The sequence below is a fragment of the Pavona decussata genome, unplaced genomic scaffold, assembly GCF_977016875.1.
Source record: "Pavona decussata unplaced genomic scaffold, jaPavDecu1.1 SCAFFOLD_249, whole genome shotgun sequence".
Taxonomy (NCBI): Eukaryota; Metazoa; Cnidaria; class Anthozoa; order Scleractinia; family Agariciidae; genus Pavona; species Pavona decussata.
Window position 1 is genome coordinate 68,751 of NW_028145653.1, and position 12,319 is coordinate 81,069.

At 39.0% G+C, this 12,319-nt stretch overlaps 1 protein-coding gene across 1 annotated transcript; it reads left to right on the top strand.

Annotated features, from left to right (window-relative positions):
• Nucleotides 1-1,314: 1,314 nt before the first annotated feature.
• LOC146457021 (uncharacterized) lies at nt 1,315-11,591 on the top strand. The gene is made up of 10 exons (XM_085092436.1): nt 1,315-1,755; nt 2,809-2,863; nt 3,312-3,482; nt 4,570-4,836; nt 5,099-5,371; nt 6,072-6,347; nt 6,809-6,979; nt 7,345-7,527; nt 9,209-9,445; nt 10,253-11,591. The coding sequence occupies exons 1-10, from the start codon at nt 1,459-1,461 to the stop codon at nt 10,582-10,584; spliced, it is 2,262 nt and encodes a 753-aa protein (XP_084948562.1). The 5' UTR covers nt 1,315-1,458; the 3' UTR covers nt 10,585-11,591.
• The last annotated feature ends 728 nt before the right edge of the window (nt 11,592-12,319 follow it).

Consider the following 12,319-nt stretch of genomic DNA (forward strand, 5'->3'; position numbering starts at 1 on the left):
TTTTAGAGTGAAATGACAACAAGACACTTGCACATGCTGAGCATCAGTGGGGTGAGTGATCCAAACTAAGAAGCATGACTGGATGCTAAGTAATCGCAAAATTGCCGAATTTGAAGAAAATAAATTCCCGTCATCCGATCCAATTATTTTGTGCGGTGTTAAATCATGTTCACAGCTTAAATTTACGAGCTCAGATTTCGACGGGGTTTTTAGAGGAGGGATTTTTGAGATGCCTCTAAGAGCAGCTTATTCAGCAAGATAGAATCAAGGCAGTTTCAAGATTTGTGCCCTAAGTACCTAATGTTACCTCATAAAATCAGTAAAGTCTGTGAATGAAATCCTAAAGTGTAAGCATTAAAATTAAAGCAAGCTACTGAGCAGTACTTTCCTTTGGTGCTGTTTATTATGCTGTACAAGGTGGTTCTAACTATTGGGTCTGTGGATGAAATCCTAAAGTGCGACCATTCAAATGAAAGCTACTGAGCAGTACTTTACCCTGGTGCTTTTACCTGTTTTCCACTTTGGAGCTTGTTAAGTTCTCTTGGCTAAAGTAGCCTGCGCGCATACTTCTCTTCTGCTTCTTTCGGGGTAAAGGAAAGGAATTAGGAGACGTCTTCGCTCAGGCTGTTCTGGAGATAATAGTTTGATGACAGTGTATAATTTATTGACAGTTCAAGTATAGCATGTGACTGGTTGAATTTGGTACACTACTTTTATTTCAATCAGCGGTCTTTGGCATGTGAATTATATGCGAATGTCGTCCTGAGAGACATCCGTTGTAATTGCTAAGACGACTCCTGATAGCAGCTTTACAGGAAGACAGATCCTACATCATACGTGCCTTAGCTTTTTCAGTAATTTCTCCTTGTCATTTTACCTAATATGATACTTTATCGCTGTGTGCGCATAGCATTCATGCAGGATGCTTGGTTCAAGTCAAATTAAAACAAACTGACCGAGTCTCAATCGTTTCAACTAAGAGTAAAATATGTATAAATTGTTCCTAGTACATGCCTTTAGTCTAAGCCCACCCCACCCAACCCCCTCCAAGAAAGGGCAGCTGAAAGGAAGACGTGCTTGAAAGGCATGCTTAATCGAACGGGAGGTTTATTTCAAATCATGAGTTTTGAACAAAATCTAAATTTTCATGACTTGGATTTAAAGCTATTTAGGATTTCGTTCATTAGGTGGCTGTAAGTATCTTCGCTCTTTTCAAACTTTAAATTTCAACAATGCATTGTTTAGAGCTGAAAGGGTCATGACTTGCGCTTTCCCTTGTGAAAAAATCAGCTAAATTACGTGATCCAGAGATAGTATTTTTACAATACGTCCGTCAAACACCAGGACGTTTTGCTGAAGCTCGTTTAAGATGAGAAACAAGTTTGTTCCTGTCTGACTTTCCTATAAAAAGTGTATTTTGGAAGCCAAGAGTTCAGAGAAAACACGACATGTTCTAAGATGGAGCAAGGGAAATCACGCAATAACAGTCTCTTGGCTTTCGCTGTGTTTGTGAACTTCTTATTGACTCTCACCACTATCGGATTCGTGGTTTATAAGACGCGAGGCTTAGAAAAGCAGGTTTTCCAGCTTCAAACCAAGTCATCGTTGACTTCACAGACTGAAACCAGAGAAAACCGTGATGACGACTTAGCGCATCGAGAGAAAAGGTCCTCTGAATCCCATAGAGAATCTAAGAGCTGCGTCAGCTGCCACAATGCTTGTGTTAAACTCTTTGGTCTGGGAGCGTCTGCTAAGGTATGTGGTGTACATGTGCAATTAAGTTGATTTTAGCCAATTATTCCGACATTAATTTAAGTTACAAAAACCAGTAGTTAAAAGACAAAAAACCACGGTAAAGTACTGCTCAAGAACTCCTATTTACGTGGTCACACTTGTTTCAATCCACGGACTGAAAAATTTAGAGCCATCAATCACAAGATGATAAATAGCAAATGAAAGAACTGCTCAGCAGCTTTCATTTGAATGGTGCCTCTTAATGATTTCAGCCACAGATTCAAAGATTGAAACCACCTTGAACACCATAACAAACAGCACCACAGGAAAGTACTGCTCAGTAGCTTTCATTTGAATGGTCACACTTTAGCCGGGATTTCATCTACAGACTCTTGAAAAGATTAGAACCACAAACCAGCACCACAGGAAAGGACTGCTCAGAAGCTTTCATTTGAATGATCGTGCTTTAGAACTTTACACACAGAGTGTTGGACGTTTGGCAAAAACTGTATAGCATCTTTTGAGAATGATACTGCCCTGTATATACGTAAGTTCATATCGTGGTCACGAAAATGCGTGCCAAAGAATGTTTTATAACCTGAGCTGCGATGCAAGAGACTTCACGAAGATTGAGAAAAAAAAAGGCAAACACATGTCCGAAAATTTGGACTCAGAAATGTTTGAAAAGGAAACTTTGCATTAGCACCTTTTTCAAGGATATCAGTAGAACTCAGTGACAGAACTTTTTATTGAGATTCCAGACAGGGAAACGAAACTTAATTAGTACATGAGGAATTCAGCAAACTGACAGGTATATAGTTAGTTTATTACTATTTAAACTGATCAATTTCTCTGTGTTTAAAGAAGCAATAAATTTCTTGTGATACCCGAGTAAAACGTGAAAAGAAAACCGCGGATCCATAGAATAACAAATGATTTAAAATATGTTGGTCTTCAGCAATTGATTTGCATGGCGGTAAATTGGCTCAGCACCTCAGTGCTGTCGTTTTTCAGACCAACTGGGTTTCATGACAAGAGGAAGTCTTATGCTTCATTCTTCCTGTTTTTCAACAGGTCACTGTCAAATCTGGCAACAATGACACCGAAAAAGACGTCGTCTGCATGAGGGGTGAGAATTTTGAATTTAATTTGGGACATGAATTGCATTTCATACTCCATTGCCACCTTTAAGATAATTTACTTTCAAAGTTCTTCGACGATAATTGACGATAATTCTAAAATTAATTTCCGTTTTAACAATGTTGATCCTACTATATGCAGACTTACAGCTGCCTATATCTATTCATGTATGGATTATATTGATTTAGTGAGAAACCCTTTTGTAATTAGGTTATACTATATTCGCCCTATTTTATTATAGGTAATGCCATGTACTCATGTGAGAATACCCAATAAATTGTTGTTGTTGTTGTTGTTGTTGGTGTTGTTGTTGACTAGAAAATGCGGAAAACTCCATCTTATTCTGCATGAGATTCATAGAAAAAGTTCAGCGGACAACATTTTAATCCTCTCCAGTGCATTCCTGATAATTAAATAATTGAAGTGTTGTGTTTCAGGTGAGCGGGGCCCTCAGGGAAAAGAAGGTCCCAGAGGACGGCGTGGTCGCCCAGGTTACATAGGAAAGTCAGGAAAAAGGGGCCCGCCCGGTCAGAGAGGTTCCGCGGGACCCAGAGGAAGACCCGGGAAAGCTTTTACGGGAAACATCTCAAAACTGCTTCAGGAGATAGGTAAAACTAGATTATATCAATTGCCTAACTGGACGGTGGCTATACCGCGAGCAGTTTCTTAGATTAAGATTTCCGAATCATTGGTTTTTCCTCTTTGTACTTCGCGCCTTGTCCGGAAAGCTTCTCTTCGGGTCTCTTCGCCCCGAAACGTGCCCCAGACAACCATTGTCGACTTTTATCTTCCACACAATATTTCAACAGACGCGTAACAAGATCCCATCATTTGGTAATTGATACTGATTTGGGTCAATAAATTCCATAAGCGTTGCCACTGTCCGTTGAATTTAGACGGAATTTTAAGGTCAAATTTTATTCCTCTGCACCCTATGATAATATTGGCAATATTATCAAGATATTTGAATTTCAGTGAAAGTAAGTGTCCAAGAACATGCTCTGGGCCGTTTGCGTTCGTATGACGTATTCTAATAGGCGTTTAGATAGTGGGGGAGGGGTGGGTAGGGTTGGTGTGGCTGGAGTCGCGTGTTTCACTTCTGCTTCTTTTGGAAACTTCATGACGGTTTTTGTACACAACACAACACCTTACCAAGTGTTCAAAAAAGAGGGTACTAAAAGGAGTGTATGATTAAACGTCAACGGTTTTAAAAAATCTAAGACATTTTAAGAGTGATGGTCGACTCCATAGAGATGCATTCTTCTGAAGGGATTACAATACATTCACTCTATCAAGTCAAGTTAATCAACTTCATTTTCCCAGGTTTAACAATCCTGATCAGTTATAAAATTAAGGTTAACCAGATCTATCTGTACTAATCTATACTACTTATTACAATAACACCTACAAATATAATGAACCAAGCCAAAACAATTCCACTGTACAAGGATTTCATACTGCTATTAAATTACTTACAATGTAAAGAACTACTTACTCTGGAAACTGTGACATTTTGGATCATTGGACTCGGTGCCATCAATGATGCTTGTCTTAGATGTTGATGTATGCTAGCCTGTCCCAACACACCAATACCGTGGGGTATAATGAAACCTAATTTCTTGTAAGACGTCCAGCAAGAAAATACAATTGATTCATTAACTTAATTAGAAATTAAGTTCAATATTAACTTTACAGATTTGCCCAGAATCCAGAAGATACCTCCTTCCAGCCTCACAACAACAGAAGGAAACAATGTTTCTTTACCCTGTTATGCGACGGGCCTCCCTCAACCGGAGATCGCGTGGTACAAGAATGGTTTAAAACTCGACAGTGATAAATACAATGCAGTGACGGGAACATTGACGTTTTCCAGCATTCAGTTCGCTGATCGAGGCTTCTACAAATGTGAGGCAAGGAATTTCCTGGGTTTCGAATCTGCGACTGTCAAAATTGTTGTGCAAGGTTAGAAAAGGACGTTGCTATTTAACGAAAATGATTTGTTTCAGTTGTTGTTGTTATCGTCTTCAAGATTCTTACTGTTGTTTTGTTGTCCGTGTTTTACTGTTACTTTTATTAGTTTTCCTCTGTTTTCTTCTATCTGCATTTCTCTTCTTTCCCACGATAAATGGTGGCTGATTAGATTTGCAGGTTATTGTTTTGTTGTTGTTGTTGTTGTTTCTGTAACTGTCTTAGCACTAATTTGGTATAAACATCTCTTTGGCAGTCCCACCTCGATTTGTCGAGTCTCCAGTGGTATACCACATGGCGTACGAAACTTGGGACACCACTTTATCATGCAAGATCTTTGGTTATCCACCGCCAAAGATAGAATGGACTCGCTCGTTTCGCCCATTGCCTGTTGAACGCCATTTAAGGGCTGGGAAAGAACTTGTCATCAAAGATATCCAGAAAGAAGATAGAGGACCAATCATGTGTCGAGGAGATAATCACCTTGGGCACGTGTATGCGTTGATAGTGCTTGTGGTGAACCCAGTTTGTAAGTGACTTAAAATAATGATGTAATGTTTAAAAAACGAGCAGGAGTGTTTTATTGGGTTAATTAAAAACCACGAGACGCAGCAGAGTCAGGTTTTAGACCCGCCGATAAAACACGTGCTGTGAGTTTTTTGAACGGCTTCAAAAACATTCCTGGAAAAGCGTGTGTCAATAGAGTTCATAACAATTACGTTTTGCGAACGTTGGAAATAAGCATACGAGAAAAACACCGCATACTAATGAGGAGTGTTTTAGCAGCTGATAAAACACCGTATAAAATCACAGCACGTGATGTAATATCGACCATTTAATAGGTCAATGGGCTTGAAGTTTAAGATTTAGATATATATTCATGATAGGCATCTCATTTTAGGTTTTCCTGTCACGCTGCATATATATACATATTTGTACAAACTGACCTTGGAAAGAATGAAAAATTATTAAAGTTGAAGTAGAAACATTCACAAAGATGAACCAATTCATGTAATTACCACTCCCTTCCCCCCCCCCCCCCCCCCTCCACATACACCCCGAATGTTTTCCAACTGAAACACATTAAAAAGTCATCAAGACGGTGTTCCAATTCTATCTTGATATAGAGAAAATCAAAAGAACATGTTTCTTGCAAACAAGACTGGAGTACGCAAACTCTCAGATAAGTCATATTTTCTTTCTCATTCCTCATTTTCCTTTACGTCTAGTGTCTCCGGTCATCACCATCGCACCGCCTCCCTTTCTCTCAGTCAAAAAGGCCTATGATACTGTCACATTACAGTGTGCTGCCAGGGGATCCCCTGTGCCAAGTTTGGAATGGAGCAAGGATGGAGTAATCCTTTCTACCAACACAACAACAAAGTCTACCGAGGAGGTGAAGGGGCAGCTTGTTATTCCAAGATTTGGTCCCCATGATCAGGGCGTGTACAAGTGTTTCCTTAAAAATTACGACAATGGAACTGCGGAGATCTCAACCACTGCAGGTATTAAATAAATCCTTGTAAATTGTCTGCTCTTTCAGTGCGGTATTCTATGTCTTTTACAAATGTCTGAGTTTAATTCAGACCAATGCCCCATGATATCGAGGTTTAAAATAAATACTTGCCAGATGACTGTATCTCTATATTTGAGTAAATTTGAAACGCCGAGATTTGCATTCCCGTAGTTAGAACAAAAGTGTAACCAAAACACTTTTCACCATGCATTCTGAAAAATGGTGCTAATGAGGCCATGAACAAAAAACGTTTGCCGTTCTAAGAAAAGCAATCTATTTGAAACACTTCTCTTTCTTGTCCAAATGGACATTTTCTTGACGTGGCAAGATAAAACGTAGTGATTTGTATGGTGACAATCATAGGCGAACCTTTTGTTCTTTCCTTGGCTCACTAGTGGTCTTGCCGTGTCAGACTTCTGAAGTAAAACAGATTATTTTTTCTTTCATCAGAACTTGTTGGTTGCGGAGACCCTGGTGTGCCTGTGCACGGTTATAAGATTGGAAATAACTATTGGGCAGGACAGATGGTGACATTCGCTTGTGACACAGGATACCACTTGGAAGGACCTTCAAACAGACTGTGCTTGGACAATGGAAACTGGAGCGAAACCGTGCCAACATGTAAGAAAGCGTACGACAAGTAATCTTTGACATTGAAAAATCCTTGTAATATTGGAACCGTTGGAAAGGGCAGTAAGTTAGCAAAGCTTTAACTAGTTTTTAACTGAGGAATCTCCGTATATAACCACTCAAAGTTCTTAATACTGAACCTGTGGACGAAACAATCAAACGAAGCCTATTTATAGATTAATCCAGGGAGGGAGTGTGATATGCCATACCATCCACTGGTTTACAACGGAAAGTTCTTTCTTTACCAGACATTTTAGTCGTTCATTTTGTTGGCAATCCATCCATTCCTCTGTTCGTCCGATCGGCCTTCAGTTCATTCATTCGTTTCCTTTTCAATACCTTGTTCTGTTTTGCAGGTCACCGTTTGTGCGATGAGCCAACTCCTCTTGAAAATGGTTACATATTAGGAAATGAATTCTGGGATGGGAAAAGTATTACTTACAAATGCAACAAAGGCTATTGGCTTCGAGGACCTCAGGTCAGAGTTTGTAATTACAACGAAACTGGAAACTGGACCCACGGAGAGCCAATATGTGAAGGTAGGCAGTGCTTCCTTGCCATGCAGACAAGAAATCTTTTAGATAGACGGGTGTTTCAATAGTATTTTGTTTTAATAAAGACGTAAAAAGGGGTGCCTAATAATTCATTGCAACCATATCTTAAGGTGGGGGTAAACGTGAATTTGAATGAAATTTTAAGAGGTTTGAAGAAGAGATAAAAAAAAAGAGAATGATTTTTAAAACACCAACAGACAGTTGATACCCACGCAAGAGCACCCCAGGTTGCTAGTGGACTAACTTGGCATCCGTCTATTAATTATTAACTACAAATTCTAATTTTAAAACTTCACAAAATCTTCAATATTTCTCATTTCTCTTAATTTTACCAATCCTTCTAGAAAAACTATCTCCTCCCAATTATACCCAAAATTCACCTAAAAATTTAGAAAACACCCGACAACATAGATTCACGGGATAAGCAGAGAGTTTTTGGATTGCTTGAAACGTGAACGAGATGTTTCCATTAAACCGATTTTAAGCGGCGTGGAAACGGCTTTCAGGTTGACCCCAACCTTAAACTAGTATTTTTTGCAAATGAACAAAACGTATTTTGTTGTGCGATGTAATGTCATACTCAATAAGCATGTTAAAATGGACACGTAAAGCTCTGAGGTCTCCTGGATTCGTGGTCTGCAGTCCTTCACTATAGAATGTTTTCACATGACGTCACGGCGGCCATGTTGGTGTCCCAAAACAAAGAAATGGCGGCCATGTTGGTGTCCCAAACTAAACCTCTGGGAATTGAACTTTATTTTTTATGCAAATGCTTTCTTTTGTTTCAGTAAACCAAAATGGCCGGTAGTCACGTGAATGAAAACGCTCTATTGATGTATTTTAAACGAACGGGAAATTAAACAATTTAGGATCGAGTTAGCTGGTTCTATACGAAGACGTCTTGCTTGAAAAGTTTGCATTTGACCAGTTTTATCCCCTTGTTAGTAAGCAAAACCAACACTGAACGTAAAGTAAGATTTTCTTGACAAGTTTTTATATGGTAAACTTTATGGTGAAGTGTGTGCGAAAGAGTGACTGGCGCTCCACTTCTTGAACAACGAGACGTGTCAAAGAAGAGACATTAGAAAAGGGAAATGTATAGTTGTCAGTGGGCAAAAAGTGTGTTGCAGTCAGAAAGAAAAGGTTGTCAAGGAGGTTTTTTAGTGTACTGCACAAGAAAATATAATTTGTTGAGCGTAACACAAAACCAGGAACCCCTTCAGTTTTTACACGCGGACAAGGAAAAATTGTCAAAACAATCGCGTTAAATAAAACTTGTTCGAGTGTAGAAGTCTGTGCTGTGGTCACCATGCAAACTTATCACTTATGCGAGACAAATCAAAACACTTATCAAGGTTAAATGGTTGAGGAAAGATTATTCTCTGCTTACACACCACCGAGTAAGATTTGTGAAAAACGTCAGGGAAAATGTGCTCGTGTGAATCTTGTCTCATTTATGCGAAGCATTTCAGTATTGCCTTAAACGATTTTAGAAAACATCAAATGCAAATACCTCGCTTACGTGCGTATGCCACAAATGAATTTACATCCGTGCTAAGATTCTCCCAAGTTTTCTCATCAACCTACTGTGAATACAACTGCCTGAGTGTTTTTATTGAGTAGCACTTTCAAATTGTTTCGATTCAGTCTCTTTATTCTCCTCCAGGGCCCGAGTTCGAGCCTTCAGAAATTCTTCTAAACCAAACCAAGTACTGGGAAGTTCTGAAAGCCTGGCTAGAGCCTGTATCTACAGTGCCGGCTAAATGGAAGCTGTGCTATCGAGCTACAGATCACGGATGGGGATCCAGTACATTCCACTCAAAGTGTAATAACTTGGGTCCCACAGTGACGTTTATTAGAGTAGGAGAGTACATCTTTGGAGGATATACCGACCGGAGCTGGAGTAAGTAGAGTATATAGATTATTTATATCAAACATGAAGATTTTTCCCCTTTACATAATTGCAGCCGATATAATCTCGTTTTATAACCTTGAGAAAAGGAGACAAAGTGCTAATATTCTGTAGAAGTCACATTTATATAGGGATGTACTGAACCTAAGAGCGTGGATTTTAGGCCGCTCTGACCTAAAACTTGATCAGATTTTGATATTTTCTCTTTATCGTATAATTGGATATGGGTTTGCCAAAGGCATTACATTAATATTAATAAAAACTTTAGCTTTTATTTTTCTTCCTCAGAAGGAAAAGGGTGAAAAAAAGAAACCAAAACATTTCAGTGCACCGTCATATTATACTGCTATTCATGCAAACTTTGCTTATGGTCTAAGAACGAGCCCTATGGATTTTAGAAAACCAGGAGGCAAATTCACGAACTGAAGCCTACCTTAGCATTTTCATTATTAACAATAGTCTATTGTACGTTGGACTTGCAACATTCTTTTGCTAAGAAGCAAAACGTAGGATAAATCTTTACTTTGTTAATTTGACCCCAGATCTACAAACAGGCTTGGAAATTGACCTAATTTGGAAATGAACACAGAGTTTGAAGAAGCGGGCCGCACATATCATCCAGACCAGAGAAAGAAAAATAAAGTATTCTGAGATTTTAATCAACCTTAGTATGGGAGAACCGTTCAGCTTTCTCTTCTACGAACAGTCCCCTTTCTGCAGCGCTAAAAGCCGTGAGCAGAATTGTTTAATGTCGTCGAGGCTGATTTTGCCTAATTGCAAACTAACATTTTATTTCAGCGTCTGCTAGCTCCTACAAGGACTCAGCACACAGCTTCATATTTTCCTTTAAAAACCGAGATGGCCTGGAACCGTTTACGCTTCACGTCAAAGTAACCGAAAATGCCATATATGACAACAGCGGCTATGGACCAACATTCGGTGGCGGCCATGATATCTACATCGCCAACAGTGCAGGCTCCAACACAAACTCTTACGCTAACTTTGGATACTATTACGTACAGGCGGCAGGTTACAAATACAGTAGTAGCCACGCAGAAGCCCTGCTTGCTGGAAGCAAGAACTTTCAACCCCACGAGGTGGAAGTCTTTTATCAGACAGACAAAAACTAATATCATGTGAACTAATTTTGGTCTCCGCAATTTTTTTTTTAAGAAAGCTCATGCAACTTTGATTTTTTAGTCAGTGGCACAGGTAAACTCGAAAAAAGAAAATCGGAATACTCCGAACAGGAGTCGAACTTATGATCTTCCGATTACTAGTTCGGATGCGCTACCACTGAGAGCTACAGGAGACACGTGGGAGCTAAGTAGGTTCATGTGATAAACATCTTGCATTCTGCTATTAAGAATTGAATATCGAGGTGCAGCATATGCGAAATGGACGAAATCAGGAGATACGTCTTTCAGTAAGGCCTTTGCTGGACAATTAAAGTACTGCCAAGATTTGAATTGAATGTCGTTGCCGCGGCAAACGCGCAATGAAAGAAGTGCTTTCTTCAATTGCGAATTTGCAACTCACCGATATTCAAATCCTAGCAGTATGCAGAACATTCGGTACATGAACCTAGTTTAGTGGTCCAGAACCCTCGAGCTTCCTATTGTTCATTAGAGCATCCCACCTAACGATCAAAGTTTATTGTGTAGATACGCTTAGCTTTAGTGGGACAGCTCAACAGCTAGTTTTCAGGTATTACACACGAGAACTAGGATTGTTTTTTTTCGAGTTTGCGTTTGTCAATAACTGAAGACTGAAATGTCGGTCGTGAATACTTTTTTTTGCTGCTTAAAAGCAGCATTGTAGCAGCATTGTTCATAAATAATTTATTAGGAGTTAGGTTTCGCATCCTATCGGCTGTTTCAATTCATGTTATTTCTTTTTGGATATGCACTTTTTAGTACAAATCTTACATGAAGCTCTGAGAAAATTTACAGAGGAACGGGAGGAATGGGCAATAACAGCCCGTTATTGAATACTGTTAGCCCAACAATGACGATTAATGGGCCCAGGCTAATTTTAACAAGAGTATGGTAAAAAGTCTTAAAAAGTGCTATCATAGTGTTAATTGGGTTATTCAGCATAGTTTCGCAAATCAAATAAAGGTGAAAAATGTCCGAAATGTTGTTCTGGAAAATTGTCATGATGAACTGTGTCTATTTCATGCTATTCAGACAAAGATGCCATCAATTTAGTTATCTTGGTTCAGGGTCTGCATTGTGGTGCTGGATTATGGATCTCAGTCAACTTTTACTTCACAGCTCACGTGTTTTTTGCGGTTTAGTATCGTATTAACGATGTCCCTCTTATTAACGAAACAGTGTCGAGTATCATCCGAAGATTTCAGAAGAACTTTTTACGGTAAATCTAATCTCTTTGGAATTTCTAACGAACACTTTTTATCATCTTCTAGAAGCAAATTGTTCGAGGAGCTCCGAACTATGTTCGCTAGCAGCATATTTTCTACATAGTTATTGGCAAGTTATTTGGAAGTCAAAATTCTCGGCGGCTATCATTTCAAAAGTCTGCCAGTTCTTGGCTGACGGTTAAACTCAATTTTGGCTAATTCTTAGCTATCAGTTCACCCATGCAGACTCTTATAGCTAGATACACTGTCTGTGGTCACATTGGACATATGAATAAATAAATAAGTAAATAAATAAATAAATAAATAAATAAATAAATAACGCCTTACGAAAACAAATTTAGGCGAACAATCAAGATCGCCATGATTTTGCATTTCAAATAGCTTTATTTCTCCCTTACATTGGCCTTGCACTGTCTACTTTTTGTATCTAATCTATTCCATTCTCTACAGGGACTGTTTCTCTCTCTTATGACCAAATTCAC